Source organism: Argiope bruennichi, chromosome 1, assembly GCF_947563725.1.
Source record: "Argiope bruennichi chromosome 1, qqArgBrue1.1, whole genome shotgun sequence".
Classification (NCBI taxonomy): Eukaryota; Metazoa; Arthropoda; class Arachnida; order Araneae; family Araneidae; genus Argiope; species Argiope bruennichi.
The window spans coordinates 62,723,488-62,747,613 of record NC_079151.1 but is presented as its reverse complement, the minus strand read 5'-3'; the positions used below and the strand labels follow the sequence as shown (position 1 = coordinate 62,747,613).

The window sequence follows — 24,126 nt, the reverse complement described above, 5'->3', positions numbered from 1 at the left end:
GAAAGCATAATTTACTAAAAAAGCTTCATTGTAAATATTTTTAGAGCAGCTTCCTCCATTTCACAATATTTAATTCTTCAATGTAACAAATTCATCTTACTTTATTCTTATTTTTTGTTGATCAGACCAATCTGTGTCATTTTAACACATAAAAAAAAATTAAACATACATTATCAGGCATAATTAAAATTACAGTAACATCTAAAATACTAAAAACTAGTGTTTTTTCAATCGTAATAAGTTTGGCATAGTAAGTGTTTCGGACTGCCCCTTCAAGATAGAATCAAAGAAAAAAGAAAAGAAACTTTTGCTTGCTGAAGAAAAAAAGGACAGAGAAAGATCAAGAAACATTATCATAAAGTGCATTGACACCTCTGTCTCACTCCGTGTTTCATCTCCGAATTCCTTTTTTGTAGGTTTTCGTTCTTAATATATCTAATAAATAAAGCTTAATGATCATGCTTTTAATTTGCAATATTTAATGTTGGTAGGAAAGACTGTCGTTGGAAAAGATTTCTTTGCATTTCTAAAGAAAATTAAATACTTTTAAAGAAACTTTTATTCAATATTAAACATTTTAAAAGTATTTAAAACTGATTTTAAAATTTAAGCATTTTGTATGAAGCTACAACCCAATAATATGTTCTAATAAAAAAACCAAAAGATAAAAAAAAAACTGTCTATATAAAAATGTTTTATTACTGAAGTAATACAATTTATTTTTCAGCAATGAAAAACATAATCATAAGAGTTCTCAGAACTGGCAATCTTGCAATCCCCCCCCCCTTTTTTTCAGTAATTGCTCAACTTAGATGTTCAGAGTAATAAAAGCTAATAACTTTGAAAAATGATGCATTATAACACATGAATATCTTGAATTACTTGGAAGCATTTTAAACAATTATTCAACACCAATGCACACATTTTTTAAACGAGTCAAATCACTACTAAATAATAGTAAAAATTTATAGAACTGTAAATTATAATTTATATTCTTGATGTAAAACAACATAAACATAATTAGAATCCATATGAGAGTTTGTTAAATAGTCTCAAGAAAACTGAGCATGTTTGCCTTTACAATTCTTATACTTTTTCCTGCTTATATTCAACTGACAATTTATTCATAATCAGGTCAGTACTCTGTGGAATAAAGTTTTAAAAAATGACCTAAATATTTACATTTGAAATATCTCAGATACATATGCTTCTTTAGAAATGCACAAAAAAAGCCGCTTTTAATATTCATTTGTAATTTACCAGAACAGAATGTTAGAATAAAATGTTTGGTGTTCAGAATGTGCTTAAAATAATTTTATAGTCTCCTAAACAAAACTATAACTTCAGAATATATTTATAATAGTTCTTAATCTAAACAATAAACATTTACCTATTGCCACTTGGATATGATACAACTATATCAGAATCTTCATCAATTCCAACAACTGTTCCAGTTGTTCCAAGACACTAAAAATATTGAAAAATAATGCCTTGATCCAAAATATAATTATGAAAGCAAATATGTTACTAAAACGAAAATCTTAGATAACGTACAATTAAAATAAAAATATTACTAAGTTCTAACATGCTGAGCAGATCTAATAGCCAATTGATTTGTAGAAATGGTGAATTTGGAAATGGTTTACAATATACAGTACAAGTAATTTTCAGGTTAGGTCATAGCAGAAATTTAATAAAACATTTAAGAATTTATAGTTATACTTGAAAACTGTCAGACTTGAAACTGATTTTAAAATCATAATTAGTGATTTTCTTAGTATTTCCAAAAATGATTTTATAAGCTTCTGGCTTAAATTAAAAGAAAACTGCTAAATTTCTAAATTCAAAACATAATTATGAGATTTTTTTATACACATTTCTAAATTTGGTTTATATAATCAGTACTTTTTTTTAATGTTAAAATTTAAAATACTATTTATTTTAGTACCATATTGTTTTGTTTTTTTTCCTTTCAATCAGAAAAAAAGAAAAAGAAAAAAATGATTTACACATTTTTCAGTTTTTTCTAATTAATTCCATTAAAAATACAATGGTTAACAATTAAAGTTTCTCACATTAACAGAATTATGATCACCAAAGAAACATTGAAATTGCATAAAATCGATAGTTTAATTTAGCTAAGTTAAAAGCACTAAAAAGGTAAATAAAAAGATTTTAAAATGTTATCACACAGAAGATAATACAAAAGATTATTTCAGAAATTATTAGCTTTACAGTTGCAATGGAATTTCAGTAATAATTAGAAATTAATATAACTTAAAATAATAATCAGTAATTATGTATTTTAATAATTTTAGTAATTAACATCCGTAGTTGAGTAATTATTTAAGTTAAACAGAATACCGTAGCTCAAACATTTGCTAAACTATTTTGTAACAATAGTAAATACCTCAAACATGCCATCAGTCCATCCACCATGTCGATGTTGTAGGGATTGCACTATTTCTAATTCCAAATCAACATTAACATTATCTCCTATTTGAAAACCATGTATACCAGCACGTCCTGGACCTTGACCTGAAAAAATTTAAAGGCATATATTAATATCTGAACAATACAATATCACTGTACAAAATGAATTCTACATGGCAAACAACAATTATAAAATAAAAATTTTCATAGCAAATAAAGATGTATGATAAATATAAATAATTCATGCTCCCTTTTTTATGGTCTAAGAACTTTAAATTATCAGAATGTTTCACATTATATATATTTTATTCTTCAACAAATAAACAACAATGAACAAGAACTGTATTTCCCCATATTGATAAATATAATTCTAAAATATTTCAATCAAAGAATATATATAGCTACATTTTCATGTTTTGTATAAGAATCTTTTGAAACTTTACTTAACCTAGCTGAAACCCATCATACATTTATTTTGCTGAATTATGAATAGTTAATTTAATTCAAAATTACAAAATCTACAGCTTTATATTGTAATGAATCTGCGATACTGTTTACTGGCCACTTTCAAGATATTGCTACAAGGAATTACATGACTTTTTTAAAAATTCAAGTAAATGAAGGAATAAGAGACATGTTTTTTTCAGATAATTGAAAATGGGGAAAATGGCACAATTTATATCAGCAAGAGCTTGGGTAAGCCTGAATGAAATTATATAAACTAATTAATTACTGAGAACTGAAAACAATGTTCAAACGCTTGTTCAATGCTCAATGAAGAAGTTAGGATTGGAAATAGATATTTCAGATCCATAATACTTTCCTTTTAATCCCATTTAAAGCAAACAGAGTACCATCTAGTCAGGGCAGAAGATAGTTGTTCATTTTACCAATTTCAGTTACTTTCCTGAAAGAAACATGGTACTGTATTGATAAAGCTTTTTTCTTATCTAGCGCAGTAGATAAATATTCTTCAATTATTCTATAATCAGAAACTCAAATTTTTCTTTGAACGGATGGATCTTGGAGTTGCTCAATAGTTGCAGCATATTACAGCTGCCAACATCAGTCACAAACAGAAAATAAATTTTCAGAAAATATTTAAAATACTTTTGTATTGCTTTTGCAAAATTCTTTAAGATTCCCCAAGATTGTTAGAAGATGTTACACAACAGGAAATTCTTGAGGAGAAGTGATATTATCTACTGTTGATCCATACCTAGGAATAATAAATCTTTTGTCTAGAATTTTGGGTTTATTGTCAAATTTCAGAACTCAAAGAACATATTTAAAAAAAAAATAAAAAAAAAATAAAGATGAGTACACCATTTCCTGGAAATTTGGATAAGAAAAATACATTAAAGAAACAAATTGCTCAAAACTTTTCAGAATTCCTTGAACAAGACATTCTGATCACACTAGTATTATAATTTACACACTGGTTTTATATATTGTGATTACAGAGGATAAATTTGAATGTTGCACTCTAGCTGAAAATAAAGAAATTGCTTTTCCTCATATTTTTTGCTCATTCTTCTTTAGTTCTAAAATAAGTGTTTGAAGAAAAGCCAATGTCAGAATATATGCATCAATGACATCAACTATGTAGAGCCTATGTTGGAATTTTTTTTTTTTTTTTTTTTTTGGATCTACATTCAAATTATGCATTAATTTTCTCTTGCATATGTCTTTCAGAAGTGGTAATATTTAACAGTAAGTCAGTTAACTACATAGTGAGTATGTTAGTTGTCCTTTCAGTTATCTGTTCAAAAATGGTTCTTTTCAACTACTATCTCACTAACATGGCAAGCTAGCAATATTAACAACAACAATATTAATACTGATTAATAATACAAATCTGTACTAATGTTATCTTGCCACTTTACTGTAACCATTGTAAAGAGAAAGTTACAGATCCATAACAATATATAATTCTGCACTTCAGCAAATAAAATTCATTCCAAAAATCTTTCCAAATAATTCAATATTCAAAATGGTTCATGCATGTAAATTGTAACATATACTAAATTAATACTACAACTAATGTGCTCTGAAAAGAAAAATAACACTCCATGTGTATACAATAATTTATTTATAACAAGAAATTTATCAAGTTAAAGAAAAAAATTTATATATAAAAAAAGCTTAGAACTTTTTTTAGTATTCTAAAAATATAAAATCAATTAACAAAAAATATTTTTAAATATAAAAGAAAGAATATTCTTCAATAATTTTTTAAGGATTACTAATACTTCCTTATAATAATATTTTTAATTTACACTTACCAAGCAATGGCAAGTGATCTTTATACACAGCTCCACCTTTTGCATCACTTACAACTTTTAAATCAGCCTGAAATTATAATTTTATTCATCAGTTAAAAACTTACAGCAAATATCAGATAATTACATCAATTGAAATAAAAATGAATCAATTAAATAAAAAGTATTTTATTAAAAATTTTGAAATACAATTTTCCATAAAGATTGAGCCAAGCTACATTTTAACATAGAAATATGCTAGCACTTATTGATAAATATCTTTTAATGAACATATTTCACACAGCACAAACACATTTTTCAAACTGGGGCTATCCCTCCAATTCTAAACCAACTGGATAAATGATTCATTTATAATCTAGATATATTCTAATAATCTGAAATAACATTCTAAGTGACCACGAAAACTTTCAAACCAATTATTCCCATTCTAATAACATCTTTGAATATCAACAGATATTTTCTTAATTATTTATGTATCAACTATATCTTAGTAACTGATCGTTAAAGATATGTTTATAGCAATGAACATTAAACTACCCTCCTCTTTCTAAAAAAAGATGCCATATTAGTCCACTGACTATATTTGTCAATGACAAAAGTTTGCAATTGGCATGCAGTTAATGCCTAAGAATCTTTTCTAATTCTACAACGTAAGGAACATATAACTTTAGTAATATATAAATAACATAATAATTTTCCTAATTACAGCTTCAGTCTGATATGAATATTTTTCATATAATGTAGAAAAGTCAGGTTTTTAAATTAATTCTTTAATTCATCATATGAATAAAAATGCAGAAATAATTAAAAAAATATAACATACCATTCCTTCAAAGCCAACACGATAAAGATTTTTGGCTCCATTATCCCACATCACATATGCAGCACTGCGTGGACTAGCAGCACTCCAATCTTGTATTTCTGTAACTTTTCCACGTCGACCATTTCCACCATCTTGGTCTTCCCATTGCCAATCAACACCTCGGACAACTCTTGCTCCAGGAAAGATGCCTCGGATGGCAATTTTTTTACTTTTACGTCTAGGATCAACTAATGCTCTGCAATAAAATATGCAATAACTAATGATGTACATTTTAATTAATTTATTTTTAAAATAAAAATTTGATCCATGTAAAATAATAATATTACTGTGAATTGTTTTTAACAGGCAATTAAAAAAAAGGGGAAGGAAGAGAGAAATTTTTTGAATTCATTAAATTTTAAAATGGTACATTTAAAAATAATTTCAATTCTATAAAATAAATAACAGATACAAATTTGGAGATTTATTAAATACATAGAAAAGCTTCAAACCTTTCACTTCCAGGAGTGGTGATTCTGAAAAATCTGTGCCTCAAATGATGCTTATCACCATGATAACAAGTAGAACATAAATCATAATTAGTACATTCTGCACACTTCCATCGAATTCCAAAAATAGGCTGCTGACGACACGTATCACACATAGTTCCTTCATGTCTTATACCTAAAAATGGAAACATAATTTTAACTTCAAAATCAAATAAAAGAGAAATTTAAAAGGATATATCGTCTTTTATCTTATAAAAGACAAAATAAATAATACAATAGAGTAAAAAAAAGCTATAAAAGTAATATATTCTATATAGTAATGGGTATTCTTTTACAATATTTTTTAATTACATTTTTTCATTTAAAAAATATTCTTTGGTGCTATTTTGCTTCACAAAGCAATGGATTTTTTTAAAAAATGCTTTGCTTTTCATGTTCAATTGCAAAGAATCTAACACATATCTATAGATACATACCCTTAAAACAATTTTTTAAAAATTCCTGTCATTACAAAGCTCAATTATATACCAAAAATAAGATTCATTCACAATGAAAATTCTTTTCAAAGGATGAAAAATATCACTTTAAATTATTATTTGAAGAAATTTTTATAGTAGCATGTTCACAACTAAATTTTAGGGCACTAATATATATATATATATATATATATCAGAGAGAGAGAGAGAGAGAGAGAGAGAAATATAAAGGAATTAGTTTAATTTTTACTCATTAACAAGATTTCTTTGTCAAAGTAATGACAAGTGCAACACATTTTGCCAATCAGGAAGACAGAAAGTATATGTAATTTATACAATTTTTAAAAGGAATTTGCTAATGTATATTGATTACTGTGAAATTCAAAAGTTGAAGCTGAAATTCGCAACATTGGAGAATAATTTTTAGAATAAAGTTAATTAGAACTTCAAACACGTATATTGAAAAAATTAATTACAAAGGAAATTACAAGAAAAATACCAAGATTAAAAAATCATATTATAATTCTCTTTAAAAAAAATATCAGTAAAAAGACATCTAAAAATAAAAAATTTTGAATTCCTTGTATTATCTTAAAAAAAAAAAAAAAAAAAAGTCATGAAATTTTGATTTTAGAATCTGCTAATGGATGCTTATACAAATGAAAATTAACTAGGAGTTTGGGAATACATATCATTTCTTAGATAAAAAACAACAACAATGGAATGTATTTAAAATTTAACTATTTTTGTAGTGAAATCTAATTATTCTAAAACCAGAATATTAGTCAAGCAAATAAAATATTTTATTTACTTGACCTGTATAAATAATCTTTAAGGCAAAAGTTTACAATTGGGTGCCCCTACATTTTTTGGCGATTTTTTAAACACCAAGATCGGCGCCAAGGGGATTTTCGGTCTGTAACCCAACAGTAATGTCAATGAAAACGAAACATTATGGAAACTAGAAGTAGTGTGTTATCACTGGAATTTGTCGCCCAAAGAAGGGGCACCCAAATCTACACTAGAACCACTTTTAAATACAAAAATTCATTCCAAAATGAATAATTATATTTTTTCTTCTAATTATATATGAATATATTTTAAATTTCATGTACACTTAACTTTTTTTTTCTTCTGTCAACAGAGAAAGAGAGATAAAGGGATACGAACATGTGAAATTTTTTTCATCAAACTGTTTTGCTACTAAACCCTCCTGTTAAAATTTTCTAAACTGTTCTAAAATTGCTTGCATAGAACAAATTTCATTCTTAACCATTTAAAATGCCTAATCAGGAAATTAGACTCGTAATCACAATCCATATAAAGGAGTATTTTTTTCCCAATGTATATTATCTGCCACCAAACATAGATTTTTTCACTCCCTTCCTACAATAGTCATAAGTGGATTCAAAAATTTTATTTTAACAGATATGCAAATATAAAAATTCTAAATTAAAGAAATTGCAGAAATGCTTTAATTTTTCCAAGACTGATCATGCTGCTATGTTGTGATAAATATAATCAGCCGACAACGAAACAAATCTAAAATCACGATAAAAATGAAATGAGACCGCATCATTTGAAGGAGCAATCTGATTCTAGCTCTAATCATTTATAAATAATAATATATACTAATATTAAAATATAGAAGAAGGTAAGCAGCTTTCAACAAATGCTTTATTTAGAGAAAATTTTTCAAAAATCAGCCAGAATGTAGCAAAAAATATCTTGGACAACGTGAAGATCAAATTTAACCTACCAACAGAAGGTCCTAAGACATGCCTACTCGTTGGAACTAATATTATTTATCAATTTACTTAAGAAACCAAATGAAAATAACCCAAAATGATTTAGAACTCTGGATTTTTTTACAACAGAGAAATTGCCACACTTTCAAGCGGATATAAAATGAATTTCATATTGAAGATGTTACTCTTTTATCATAAAAGAATTTTCTTTTTTATATACAAATAATTTCCAATCATATGTTTAAATCATTTCCAATTACTCTTTCCTTTAGATTTACTATCCAAAATGAGACAATATGATAAGAGAAAAGAATATTTAAAATGTTTTCCCGTCTTTTAAAGTAACATAAGAAGAAGTTTTAAGTTTCCATATTATATTATATTAAATTAGTTCATGTCCAAATACATAATAAAAAACATGTACTTAACTTTTTAAATATGAGCATACTTTAGAATCGCTTGAAAAATTATTGATTTAAAGAGAACTTCTATATAAAATCAAGGAAAAAAATTACTTTCAGAAGATGTATTGATTTGAAAATGCTGAAAATTTATATATAGAAGTAATTATAGATAAAACTTTTTTAATTATTTAAAAAAAATCTACCAGCCACACACTTTCTTCAACTGGCATATTTAAAATATAGTAATCATTCAACATGTATTACTTATTGAGTAAAAATTTTTATGCTCTGTTCATCAGTAGACATGAATGGATATTAATTGAACTAGTAAGGTAAAAACAAAATGCTACTTAATAATATTAAGTAACAGATATACAAATTCAGCAGTAAATGCAGTATAGTTGTTTCATTCGTTTTCCCACTTTTAATGGATTAAGAAAGTTTATTTGCAATGCATTTAAAATGAAGTAGACAATATTTTGATTATCTCAATTGGTTTAGTTTAATATTATGATAATTTATTCTTTTGCATAAGAAAAATAAGACTTTTTTTATAATTGTAATAAAAAAACAAATGCATGTTATATGTCATTTAGTTACTCGACTGGAAAGGAGCATTGAATTACAAGAAATATTAAAATAATAATAATAATAAATGACAAATGATTATATCAATAGAAGTTATTCTGAAACAATATTTTATTTCCTTTATTATTAATGATATGTACATATTATACTAATAATGGAAATTTTTTTTAGCACCAGTACAATAACAACTTTAGAATTATAATACTCCACTCCAATATAAATTATTAACATATCCTACTACTAGAAATAGGTACTTATATATCACCTGCATGCCAGCAATTAATCAACAAATATCACATACTAATAGGTTTTCCAAAACTAAAATTTGACTATGTTCATGAACAACATATAGTTTTAAAGTATCTAAAAAAGTTATAATCCATATCTATTAAATCATTCAAAGGGAAAAAAATGACAATCAATAATAGTAAAATTGGTAAGTTTAAAAAATAATTGAAATAAAAATCTTGAAAAATAACTTTCAATAAATGTAATAATACACAAGAGGAAATACTGAATGATCAATTTATAATTTCAATAAAAATTCATTTTTAATAGTCTAAATGACATTCTCTGTTTTCTATCTTTAACAAAAAGTATGTATCAGAATAACTTTTATCATCAGAATTTCGAAATTTAATTAAGAAATCATTTTTTTTATTAAAGACGTTATGGAAAGAGATTTCAGGATTTACTTCATACCTAAAGACTAAAAAAAAGTGTTTTTACATTCTGAGCATAGTATTGGCTATAATAACATACAAAAACACACAAAATTAACCATTATAAAATAAATTTAGAAAATAGCACAATTTTATTAATAAAAATATAAATAATTAACCAAATCTGAAATTTTGTTATTCATTATTCCATAATCCAGACATTAAAAGAAACTATAAAATGTTTACTATATGGAAATTTAGGTAGCTTGTAAAGTTATATTTTGAAAACAACAAAATTTTCATGCAGTAGTAATGCAGCTAATCCCTTTCATTTATGTTACATCAAAATTATCACATATTAAAGACTATGTACTAAATTAAAAACCAGAGGATTTTTAATAGCAGATGATATCGTTAAAGTCTGAATGTATATAAAATACTGAAACTAATTTGTATATGAATTTTCTTTCAAATAATGCAAATATATTATTTCTAACAGAAATAAAATGTAAGAAGTGCTCTAAAAATAGACATATTACTCATGCTCTTCTCTTTTTATAACAGTTTTAAATTATAAAAGCAATGAATTTCATTAAATATTTACTTCAAAGATAAACCAAATTTATAACTGGTCAATAATCAATGTTTAATCACCTGATTCTTCTAATGTCCATCTATAATTTTAAGCTAAAATATTCAATAAAGACTGTATGTTAAAAGATTGTTTCTTATTTGGATAAATATTTAAAACTTGATCATGTAAAAATAACCAGGTGAAAATATGATATAATTCTAAATAGAAATAAAAATGTATAACATTTGAAAGCACAAGCCGCGTTATTTTAAAAAATGATAAAATAAATTTTCAAATGAGAGTTTGATACATCACTACTTTAAAATTACAAAATAGATAGTGAAAACCAATTATGCTAACCGGTAGGCGCACTCTCCACGATTCTTAAATCGTATGCTCCCGAACATCTGTAATTTGCAGCTGTTCCATTGTCCCAAACAACAACTACTTCTTCAGGAGATTCAAAGTTTCTTACAGTTCCTAAATGCCCCTCACCACCGTCTTGTTTGCCCCATTTCCAATCAGCACCTCTCATAACTCTAGCTCCCACACCTTCCATCGTATTCATTCGAGTACCTCGAAAATTGCTAGTATTTCCACCATCCATTTTTATGAAGATACGTAAACAAAACACGAAGGAGCATTTAGCATCTAGTTTTGGAATGTGATGGGTAAGGAACGTAAGACTCCAGCACCGTCTGCCGTCTGCAAATTATAAGCGTTTAAAGACAGGAAACAGACTACGAAGAAAACGGAACAAAATTGTTCGAGACTTATAGGATCCTATATTTGGCATCAAATCGCCATCAAAATTCATAAGATCACCAACGTTTTATAGACACTTTCTATTCAATTGAAAACATTAACTTTGGCAAAGTAATTATTTTGAAATTGATTTTGGCAAAGATTGTAAGTGCTTAACGAATTCTCTTTAATATGCAAAAGTATAACAATTTCTTTATTATTGATCATTTCTGAATGATATTTCAAAGAAACATAAACGCACAATTATGAGCGAAGTTAATCGTATTCTGGGAATCAGCTTAAAACGGCACAAAACGGGAATTCATTTACAATTCTTTGATATGTATTTTTAACTTTTTGAATGAAGACAAAAATTAACTTTTGAAATAAAATAATCTTGTAAAATATAACTGTAACTGTACACATAAACATTTTTGCCAAATGGCGAAATTTTTAGATAAATATTTCGCCAAAGATTTTCACTTTTTTTCTTCTGGTTTCTGATAACCTTGTCCGAAAAATAAATTTTAGTCAGCGATATCGTGGTGTTTCTGTTTTCCTTTATTTTTTGATTTATCGGCTAATGTTTGTTATTCATCGCAGTAAACGGTATTCATCTTGCAAAATGATCGAATTTCGAATAATTCGGACGTTTAATTTATCAGAATCATATAGAACTATGTGAGACAATTTGTCATTTGTTGATGAATAATTATGACGAGTGTTTCCAGAAAAATACATTCACGTCGACGTTTAGCTGCTCTAACTTTTCTGTCAAATATTTCTTTGGATGGTACTCATCGAGACACAAATCTAGGTGACTTAACATTTAATTTGAAATGTACGAAATCGATTAATTCTTATCCATCTAAAAGAGAAGAGTCTCAAGATCAGAAAGATGTTGAATTCCACAAGTGTGTTAACAATGAATCTATAGTTAAGAATGACGAAATCAAAGAAACTTGTGTAAATATTTCAGAAACTGGGATTAAAAAATTAAAAAGAAGGAATTCAGAATACAAAGATCAAGAAAGCTTCGACCGATTTTGTGATCAGTTACAAAACAGAAATAAAGACAGGTTAGGTTACAATTTTTTTTCTTTGTTTTTGTTACAAACAATATTTTGAAGCTGATGAAAGACTTTTAGATATTGTTATCAGTGTTGAAATTTTAAGGCTTGCTATATTTGAAAAATTGTCTATTTGATTTAATAGCTATTCTTAGCTAATAGTGTTTTTGCAATTTTTGATGCTGTAAGACTAATGAGCATTGATGGATAATATGGAAACAGTACTCTATACACAAATAAGAAGATTGAAATCATTTAATTTTTACTTTGTAGTGTAGTATATTTATAATGTAACAGGTAATGAATGAAGTGATTTTAATATGTATATTGATTTTAATTGTGATTTAAATCCATTGCATGTCATTAGCCTCTTATGTGCATGGATGAGAATTAGTGGTCTTTTTTTTTTTTCATTTACTGTTATTTATTGTAATATTTTATATTGACTTCCTTGCTGTGTGCATTGTTAACAATTAAATTTATGATAATGAGGTAGTAAATAACTTACAAGAAGAGAATTGAAATTTCAAAGTATTTCAACTTATATGGGTACTTGTTTATTAACCATATGTCAGTAATTATTTGTAAAAAAGTTGCTAAAAATAATATAGGCTTCATCGCAACTAATGTTCGCAGTTGCATCTGGCAAATAATGAAGTTTACCAATGGCATGCATTTAATATTCAAATCTTTTATTTGTAATTTGGAAATTTATTTGATGCTATATAGGATTTTTTTAATTGAAATATTTAGTGATATATGAAATCAAAAATGAAATTTATGTTCTTAATGTTTTATAAAATTTTTTGTATTTAGAAAATTTTTAGGAGGTAACTAGGAGAATAAACTATAAATGCATTATTGATTTAACACCTTTTATGTATTTTAAACTACAAATACATAAAAGATGTTAAATAAATAATAGGCAAATAGATCTGGAATGTTAGAGGTCTATTATAATTCATATATATATATATATATATATATATATATATATATATATATATATATATATATATATATATATATATATATATATAACCAGTCTAAAGTAAGAAATAGTTTGAAAATGAAACTAAAATGAAAACGAAACAAAAACGGTTTCGAAATCGCAACTAAAATTTATTACCTATTCAAACTAAAACCAAAAAAGCACTTCATAGTATTTAGAGCAATTGCAATCTGTGTTTTAGAAGTAGCGCAATTGCAGCTACTTCTAAAACACAGATGAATTGATACAAAAGTATTAGAATAAAGTTAATAGGAAAATCAAATAAAAATTAAACCAAAAAAATTATAAAAAAGAATCCGGCCTGAAGACTTTTTCAAGGGTCACCTCAGGCAATGATTCAAAGAAAGGGATTTTTTCTGTGAGGAAATGCAGACATTTGTCTAATAATGATTCCTCGTGACCTGAAAATCCCCTGAAATTAGAAGAAAATAACCACTACAAAGTAAAAATAACAATAAAAACAAAAAATAGCACTAAAGAAAAAAAACGAAAAGGCCAGAACATACCTTCAACAGTCAAGGAAATTTTAAGCTATCGATTGTGATTCTTTACACAATCGATAGCTTTTTCCATCTTGTATTATCATTTTTCAATTCATATATGTTCCAGAGAAGCAATGGCTCATTATTAATTGAATAATTTTTTGTTTAGTAGTTATTTGTAATTTTCACTTATGTAAATGCACTTGAAAGCAGAGCCAAATTATTAAATAAGCAACTGCCTTTTTAAAGGAGTTTCTCAACTTTTGAGGGCCTATTATATTATGACTCTTTGTTCCTGTATTTTTTCAGGCTATTTTGTCCTTTCAGCATTATTAGATTTTCTGTTATGCTTACAAGTCAATGTAGCCTAATTTTTTCTTTAAAAAAAAACATTATTTTATATTGTAATTATTGAAAAATTTGTGCTAACAAGTGTTATAATTTTTTATACTATTTTGTTCTGAATTACTTTTGAAATTGAAAGTTGTCTTCAATGCCAGGCAGTAAACCAACTCTCATATAATTGACTCATTATCAAATGTTTTATTATGGTAGTTTTTCATTTAATTATGTTAGTTTTCCACAATATTTTGCATTTAAAAATTGTTTGAATGTTCAAATTATAATCAATAAAAAAATATTTGCTTTTGAAAGCTAGGGAGCATAAATTTCTAGTTTAATGCATATAATCTCTTTTTATAGGGTACATAAATTTGTTAGTGATGCTAAAGCTCGAATATGTAATTTAAGCCAAAAAAGGAGATTGTCCCATCAAAAATCAATAGAATCTTGTGGGTTACCTTCTGGAAACAGTACCGAAAGTCTAGGTAAGTGAAATTTTGTATGTATTTCCTTTATTTTGAAAAATATTCACAAATTAGTTTTTATACTATTTTACTTTTTCCGAAATTGAATTATTTTTATGAAATTTATATTTTTAGAATGGTGTAAACTATGCATACAGATAAATTCCTGGTATTTCACTCATTTCTCTTGTTTCCTGTTTTTATATTATTTTTTAATATGAAACTATATATATATATATATAACAGCAGTTAATAGTAAAATTTCATCATTTTTTTAATCTGTATAGTTTGAATTCAGAAATATATATATTTAAATCTAAAATAAATCTTAATTTCCTAATTTTTATCTTAAATTAGCCCATATTAACTTCATTCTAATATGTTATCTTATTTCCTGATCGAATTCCCACTTTTTATTTAATTATTTTTAGCATACGCTTTAAAAAACTGAAGACATTAGCCTTTTCTCATGCTCCTAGCAAAGACATAAAAATCCCTAATGCTTGCAACATAGGTCCTAAGATTCCCTTTCCTGTGTTTACACAAATCAAAGAAATTCCTTTCAAAGTCTCTTAATAAAATCACTTAAAGGAAAAGTTTCAGTCATTTTATCATCGTGTTGCTTCTTCCTTGAACGTAATATACCTCCCATGGAGAAATAAATTAAAGTTAAAATTTCAAAAGTTTCTTCTTTTTGAATACACATCTGCTAAATTATTTTTACATATATATAAAATGATTTTAACAAAATGAAGTTAACTACAGAAAGTTCAGAAGTTCAAATATCAATGAGAAAACAAACTGTATTTCATAAAACTCATTTTTAAAAAATTCTATCTATATCACATCTTAGTTCATTTTCTTTCAACTAAGATAATATATGTACGTTCTTAACTATTTTATAATAAATGGACATATTTAGTTCTTATCAATTTGTTTCTACTTTAAACTTGACTGTACCTTATATTGTATATAGGGATTGCAATACCGGACCAAAATTTCAATACCAGTATTCGGTATTTTTTAGATTTTGATACCGGTTTTAATACCGGTATTAGAAATTTTAGAAAAAGAAAGAAAACACATGTGTTTCTTTGTTTTATTTGCCAGTTTTATTAGAGAGTGTAAATATCACAAAAATAATTTGTAACTTATAAATTATAACAGCATATAATCACAAAAAGTAAAGGAACAAACAGTATATAAAGAAAACAAAAACAAAGTGTAAATATCACTATTCAGTCTGTGGTGCTATTACAAATCTTTGAAATGTGATCTTAAAAAACATAATGCATCAATTATACTGTCATTAAGCCTTAAAAGTAATTTTGTGTAAAAATTACCAGCTGTTGAAAAGGCTCTTTCGGCATCTACGCTAGTTGGTGGTACTGCAATGCATGATATATTTTTTCCATGTATTTACCTCTCACTCCCTCATCTTCAAATAAATCGATTTCTCATCGGATGGTTTTAGATATAGCTCATTTCTGTATTGTATTTTGGTTCGTTGAATTTTTTTAAAATTTATCACTAGTTCTAATTTTTGTTCAAAAGACAATTCTTTTTCACTATTGACATTAGTGTCATCATGATCTTCGACAACTGAACCGAATTCTTCTGAATATGGATAGATTTGTGGGTAAAAAATTTTAAGAAAATTTACTATAAACTTAATCAGATTTGAATTGGTTATTTTCTTTTCTTCTTTTTCATTTTCATTTTTAAAATCATTATAATTATTTAAATACCATAAGACATTTTCTATTTCGGTATGCCTTTCTTCTGAGCAATTTTTCAATGTAATATATAATTCTTCAGATAGTGATGTGTGCTGTTCTTTCAGTGACTGCATCCTAAAATTTATTGTTGCATTAGCTGTTAATAAATTAGAATCTCTCCGACATAATGCCTCAATAGTCAGTTTTATTGGAAGTAGAGCTGATACAGTTCTGGATATTAAGTCGAATTCACTCTCTGAAAAATTAATTTACAGAATCAAGTCAATTGTTGCTTTTTGGATAGGATTTCTCAGTTTCAGTCATTAGGAGTAAACTTTTCCAACTTTCTTCAGAATCTAATATTAACATATATTCTGTTTTATTTTCAGTTAATATATATTTTAGTAATATGTCATTTTTTTGTAGGAGAACGTTTAAATATCTTAACAATTTTTTGAACTTTATAAATTATAGGAAGCAATTCTTGATGGGTTAATATTTCATCCTCACTATCAATATCTTCAACAATTAATTGTCATTATGTTCATTGTCTCAATATCACTCTCACTCTTACTCTCTTCAAAGTTGGAATCCGAAGTTTCTATATGCACAGTATTTGGATTCTTCCGTTCATTATTTTTTTGATGCAATACATCTATTACTCCTAATTGAATTCCATGAGCATAGCACAATTGCTGATTTGCACCAATCAGCTTTCCAACTTTTTTCATAACTGGTGGTCCATCAGTTGTTATGGTTACAATATCTTCTTTCAGGAGTAATCCATGTTTCGCTAATTTAGATTTAAGCAATTAATTAAGCCATTAATTAGCTAATTAATTTTGCCCATTAAAGGGACATACAAACAAAAACATATACTATTATGCTATGTTGGCGGTCCTTTAACATATAGTGGAGACAATTTTAAAAATTTCTAGTAAATACCAAAAAGCCGGTATTTAAACTTGTGAATACTGATATTACAAAATTGTATAAATGGTTCAAAATACCAGTATTCAGTATCTCAGTATACCGGTATTGCAATCCCTAATTGTATATGACTTGATCCTTGTTACAAACCTATTATTTGTATTTTTACTACTTTTTTCTCTTTTTTACTATTTTAATTTTAATTATTTTATTAATTTTACTCTTTTTTAAAGTTTTATTTTTAAATATATTGTGGCACAATTTTTTTGAGCAATTTAAATGATCTCTGACCTTAATGCTTCTACCTTAAAATTGTAATTGTTGCAGTCCTATATTTTAAATTCAATTTTGTTTTAATGAAGAGATGAAAGATTTCTTATGATGATACATTACAAGACATATACAAGATCTACCTCATTTCCTCTGTAAGTTCTATCTCATTCTGTAGGATATTCATTAAGAATCAGATATTGAGTTGGGCAGTAACTTTTAAATTTTTCTGTTACCTCCCCCCCCTTTATTCTATAATGTATATTTTGGTACATTTTTGTACTTATATATCAATATTTTATGTATTAGTAACTCCATGGTTTGATTGTTTTTCTTATTCTGTCAAACTTTCAATACAAAAGACATTAATAACTTTGAAGATTAAATCTCTAATAAAGTTGATTTCTTTATCAGGAAAGATTCCTTTTGTGGCCAATTATATGTAATATTATAATTTTTGTTTGATATCACAGTCATTCAGTTGAAAATATATTTTTAATTTCTTATTAAATTTTCATTCAAAAGTTAATGAAAAAAAATAATGATGGATATAGAAAATTATTCTCCGTAATTGTTTTTCAGAAATTTTGAATAGTTATTATTGAAACATTTGATTACACATAAAATTCTGGGTTTACCAAGCAAAGCTTCTGTGTGTAAAATAAAAATTTAGAGTATAAAATCATATCGATCTTTTTATTAGACAGACCTTCAAATCACATTTGGTATCAAATTTGTATGTGGTCTTTAATACAAATTTGTAGATTTCTATCAAATTTTGATTAAAATCTATTCAGAGGAAGTCTGTCTGTTGGGCTGACACAATAACTACAAAAGGGAGAGAGCTAGATGAATAAAATTCAGTACTCTAATTTAACATATATATTGTAGTTATTTATCATATTTTGAGCCAAATCCAACAAGGAGGTTAAACGTCTACCTTCAGAAGCATGCAAATGTGATAACTAAAAAAAGCCATGACTTAAATATATCAGATTTCGTATGTTATTTGTGATTGTGATCATTGTTCTGTGACAAATTTTTGTTTCGATCAGTTGGGAAAAACACATTTAAAATACAAATTCTATTTTCAATTACTATTAACCTTATGTTAGGGATAAATCAGCAAAAAACTTGCCACAGATTACCTAATTTTTAGCAGTGGGTGGGAGATAGCACCTTTATATGCAAGAAACTTTTTTTTTTTCATGTCCTAGAAAGTTTTAGGTAGTTGCACTGTTTCAATAAACTTTTAAGGAAAAGAAATTAATCTTTTGATAGAAGACTGACTATAATAGAATTTTCTGTAGTTTGAGTTTATCATAGGAGCATTTTGTAAAATTCATATTTTGCAAAAAAAAAAAAAAAAAAAAAAAAAAAAACAGTGCCTTTTTAATTCTGAAATATTTTCTTTTAACTGTTATTTCCTTTTGCTCCAATTACTATTTTTATTTTAATCTTTGCATATCATTTTTACAGTTCCTGGAATTTGTCGAAGTAGAAAAGCATCTCTCTGTCCATCTGAAGTTACTTTTTCTACTACAGTTGAAGTGAAATTTGTCAAAAATATAAAAGAATGCAGAAATGATGCTGAAAGGTTAGTCATTGAAAGATGGGCTTAATTTATGTCTATTCATTATTTGATAATTTTTTTTATATTGTTTTATAAAAATAGCATTTAAGGAAAAAATGAAATGTAGTATTATAAAATGACTCATATAGGATTATGGAAATACAACTTTTTTAATTTAATATGATTTAATTACTTTTGCATATTATATTGATATCTATCAAGAATACTTTTCTGCGATTTTCCTTCTAATGTTTGAAATCCAATGCATTTAATAAAAAGCATTTTTGCATTTTTCTTTAGAAGAGGTGAAACTCAAAATATTATTCACCACCAGTTTTTTTAATTCTCTTTTTATTACTATATTAAGCGCCTTTGTTGAGCAGCTAGTTCATCAATGATATTAGTTATAATTTATTTTAGTTATTAAATCATTTATATGTAGCTTCATAATACAGTGAAATTGCCAGATGTTAAAGATGTATTAGTTTAATTGTCTTACATATACTCTCTTCATTGCGCACATGAAACTTTCTAATGGAGACCAATCCCATAATATCATGACACTATTAAAAATGTAAATGTTTGGTTAATCTGTCTTATGGATTTTGTTGTATTATAATTTAACATTTTATGCCATCTCATAAAATAAACAAATAATAATCATAAAAAATTCTTCTTTAACTGTCACGAATGGAAGAAAATCACATGATCAAAAGTTGGTGAAACGATGAATATGATTTAAACTTCAGAGCAATAATGTAATCTATTGGAGATAAGAGGGGGGAAAAGGCCAAAATTCAGCAAAAATTCCAATATTAAATTCACAATATTAAGAGCACAATTTTTAAAATTTCAAAAAAATGTAAAATTTGTTTTTGTAATAATAATTTCAGAATAATCACTTTAAAAAAGCACAAATTCAGCTCAATTTGTAATTAATTGAAATTCTAATGGAAATTTCAAAGTAAAAAAAAGTTTCAGATCAAACAATCACGTCCGTAGATTGCCAATACATGTAGACAGTCAGATGCATTCTCATCTTTATTATTATTAGAGATGATGTAAATATGTATCTTTTGGTCAAAGACTTGAAGTGAGTTTTGTCTCTGTTTATTTTGCTGTTCTATTCCTGTAGTTGTGATTACATGCTTATAATTTCATTGTAGTTATGATTATTTCTAATTGATAATAGGACAGAAAAAAAATCAGTGTTCAAAATTTAAAAATAAATAAGAGGAGGTCAATTAATTAGTCATTAAAAATAATTTTAAAAAGCTATTTATTTAAGTTTAATTTTAATGAATTTTTAAATATCTAAATATATATCTCAGTAATTTTTGTTTATAAATGCGTAAAATATGAAAAAGAAATCATTCTGCCACTATCATTTTATTCAATTTTATTTTAAATTTTACCAGAAATAATAGAATATCCAAATTTGAATAAAGCAGAAACACACCAAACTTCTAAAAGGATATAAATAATTGTATTTACCTGTAAAAATATTATTCCACAATATATCAATAATTACTCTGGAATCGGTTATATTTAATATTAAATAATCCCTAATAAGTTTCACCAGGCTTAGTTTTACATTATTTTTGTCATAAAGTATTTTTACTAATAACTATAATTTCCCTTTTATGTGTATTTATGTTAACTTTTCATTATATATTTTTTATTGTTCATCTGCAATAAAGGTATGGGAAAACATTATTTAAAAAAAAAATTGAAATGGATTATTTAAAAATTAGCATTCCAACTGAGAAATATAATATTTGTTTATTTTAGATATTAACTATCGATTAAATTATTCACATCAGTATTAAAAAAAGGCAAGTATTAAGTGTTGCAGTATTTAAATCACTTCCAAATGTAAGATAAGGATGCATGGCTTACAACTATAGAAGAAATTGAACTAGTGTATTTTTTTAAAAATTATCATTGCACATCAGATTATACCTCTCAGTGTGATAGAAAGCTTTTTAATTTAATGCAGGAGATGCTTGATGATTTTATTTTAAAATGAGTCATAAAATTAAATGTTGACAGGAATGAAGTAATTTTGCAATCAAAGTAGTTATTATTATTATTATTATTGCATGCAAATGATTTTAAGAATTCATTTTTTTTTAAATGTGAAAATGTGAAATAAAGACTGTTTTATAAAATTAAAGTATATCCTGCCTAGGTATATTTTTATTGTTTATTTATTTTTGAAAGGTATGCATGATTCTTATCTGAAAAATTAACCACCAATTGCGTGATAATCAAGCTATGAAGGAGTTCGTTAAATTTTAAAGTTAATATAGTTTAGGTTCAGCTATTCAGTTTTTGTTAATAATTTTTTTTCAGGCTGGTTTTAGTTAATGAAAAGAAGTCACCATTTGTTCTTTTTTCTGTCATACCTTTCAATAAATTCCAGTGTACATCCAAGTAAGCTGTCATAAATTTATTTTTTAAAAGCAGTGTTTATTTATTTCATTATTTTATCATTAAAAATATTGTGAATTTTACTTCATATACTGTTGCAGTAATGTTGTAAAAAATATTAACAATTTAATTTAGGTTTAAATAACTTAGAATCTTTATTTCTAAAAAATGGGTTAGGAAAATTTATATGAAGGTGGAATGAAAAGCTTCCGGCCTAACAACAACAAAAAAAATCTGTTTAATAATTGCTTTCTTTTTCAACATAGCCTTGTTCCAAAGACATACACTTGCTCCAGTAGTGCGGCAATGCTTGGATCCCCTTTCTGTAAGAGCTTTCTTTAAGGTTTCAAAATAGGCATTCGTCATTGAAATGACTTCGATATTAGAATAGAATTTCCTTCCAGCGAGAAATTTTTTCAGGTTTGAGAAGAAATTGTTGTCCTAAGGGACCATATTAAGAAAATACAGCGCATGAGGAAGATTTTCAAACTTCAGTTCATGCAGTTTTGCCATCTCAATGACAGCCTTTTGGATGGAAGCATTGTCCTGATGAAACAAGACTTTCTTTTTGGTAAAACCTAATCTTTCTTCTTCGATTTGGAATGCAATTTATCCAGAAGGTTAGCATAATATCCAGCATTCATGGTCCTGCCTTTTTTTTTTTTTTAAATAATCCAATAATAATTTGCTTAAAGTCCCAAAAAATACTGTTGCCATAACTTTTACAGCAGATGGCGCACTCTTTGCTTTTTTTGGTCTTGATTCGCCCTTCGCTGTCCATTGCTTTGATTGCTGTTTGGTCTCTGTAGTATAGTGATGGATCCATTTCTCATTCACATTAACAAAACGCCTAAAAAAAAAATCAGTTGGGTGTGAAATGTGCTGCTGCGATATCGAGGTGCGTGTAATTTTTGATCCAAAGTCAGCAAACGCGACACCCATCTTGTTGACAAGTTACTCGTAACCAAAATATCGATTAAAATATGATATGTTCATTTTTTTAATATATCATCTGATTCGGCAACCTCTGTCAATTTCAATCGGCGATCATTCATAATATTTTTATGAACTTTTCTAACAATTTCTTCTGCAGTTGCTGATTTTGGTCTTCCAAAATGCTCCATATCCAGAATGCTTGTACGACCACGTTTAAAGTCCGCAATCCATGTTTCAATAATTGTAAATGAAGGAGCAGATTCCCCCAATGTAGTATCTTGCTAAATTTTAATATCCGTTGACATAAGTCTTTTATAAAAAAATATTTTATCACAGCTCGCACTTTAGTTCCCTCCATACTCGGTTAAAAACAAAAGAACATTTTAAAATGCATAATATGAAAACAGCCAAATGCAATTGTTTTAAAATACGCAAGAAATATTAAACAAAGATGTTACTTTGAAGTGCTTTAGTCAAAATAATTCAGGGAGCGTCAGCTCTAGGTCAGGCCGGAAACTTTTCATCTCCCCCTCGTAAATCTGCATTACTAAAACACATTGGATTTAGAAGCTCTGTTGTTAAAAAACATTATTTTAAAATTATAAAAATCAATTTTTGGAAAACCATAATATTTTAAACTAAAATCATTTACAGTAGTTCATTATGTTTAAAGTGGAAATTAAACCTCCAGACTTATGTCATGCATGCATATTTAAAGATTTCACATTTCATAAACTAACTTTTATTAATATAGATAATTTATCTGTTTCATAACTGGCTATTCTACTAGAAGTTAGCATAGTACGTTTACATGATAGAAATTAACATAGGTCCCGTTTAGACTGTAATCCAATTCTTTCTCTCTAATTATATGAAAAACTATATTTAAACTAAAAATTATTACTGGATGGTATTATACCCAGTAATGTATTAGATGTAAGTAAGTAGTGTATTGATATGGACTGCAAGATTTCAGTAAGACATATATTTTGGCAAAAAATTGCTTCTCCTCCAAATCAAGTTAACGAAATTACTTCCACAGTAATCTGAATAGAATTGTTATAATCTTTATCAAATAGAAAAAGTGGATGATAAGTTTCTATATAAGATTTTTCATGTAGCTTTGATCTTAATAATTTAGAATGAATGTTTGATAAGTCTTCACATAGGATAATAATTAATTATGCTTAATAATTTATCGTTTGCAATTTGCAGTTTTTATAGCAAATGCAATTTTAGTGAAACACATTATTTGTTTCACATCAATAGCTTAATTAGTTTTCAAATATGTATTTAAACTGTTTGAATATTTATAAAAGCCTCTCAGACATTTGTTTTCATTCGAACCCGCGACACTAGCGTCCGTACAGCGCAATATAACCACTAGACGAAAGTGATCACTCCTGTCTGGAGGCTGTTAACTGGCTTATGAAGCTAGCGCCACAAATATATATATATTAGCAAGTTGCACCTTTTTTTTTTTTTTTTTTTTCCATTTTCACTTAGTTTAAAAACAGTTGTGTGAAATCAAATTTTAGATTCTGAATCTGTATTATTAGACTGCTTTATAATAATGGCAATAATAAATAATAAATTGACTTTGTCAATTGGTAGCATAATGAAAATAAAAATAAATATTGTTAACACTTAAACATGAATATTAGAATAAACCTT

General features: G+C 26.4%; 2 protein-coding genes across 3 annotated transcripts in view; one reads left to right on the top strand and one right to left on the bottom strand.

Moving 5' to 3' along the window:
* Nucleotides 1-11,217, bottom strand: part of LOC129966042 (E3 ubiquitin-protein ligase MIB1-like) — a 46,703-nt gene extending 35,486 nt beyond the window's left edge. Inside the window, exons 1-6 of the mRNA XM_056080394.1 lie at nt 10,839-11,217; nt 6,030-6,201; nt 5,539-5,773; nt 4,719-4,785; nt 2,411-2,538; nt 1,391-1,467 (exon numbers count right to left, since the gene is read on the bottom strand). Of these exons, the coding sequence (XP_055936369.1) occupies nt 1,391-1,467; nt 2,411-2,538; nt 4,719-4,785; nt 5,539-5,773; nt 6,030-6,201; nt 10,839-11,085 (926 nt within the window). The 5' untranslated portion in view covers nt 11,086-11,217. The remainder of the gene's footprint in view (nt 1-1,390; nt 1,468-2,410; nt 2,539-4,718; nt 4,786-5,538; nt 5,774-6,029; nt 6,202-10,838) is intronic.
* Nucleotides 11,218-11,735: 518 nt separating this feature from the next.
* The window catches only part of LOC129962612 (CDK5 and ABL1 enzyme substrate 1-like), a 29,244-nt gene continuing 16,853 nt past the window's right edge, over nt 11,736-24,126 (top strand). Inside the window, exons 1-4 of one of the 2 annotated variants that reach the window (XM_056076440.1) lie at nt 11,736-12,301; nt 14,489-14,613; nt 18,990-19,107; nt 21,439-21,519. In XM_056076440.1, the coding sequence (XP_055932415.1) occupies nt 11,937-12,301; nt 14,489-14,613; nt 18,990-19,107; nt 21,439-21,519 (689 nt within the window). In that variant the 5' untranslated portion in view covers nt 11,736-11,936. The remainder of the gene's footprint in view (nt 12,302-14,488; nt 14,614-18,989; nt 19,108-21,438; nt 21,520-24,126) is intronic. The other variant, XM_056076449.1, reaches the window with a different exon arrangement.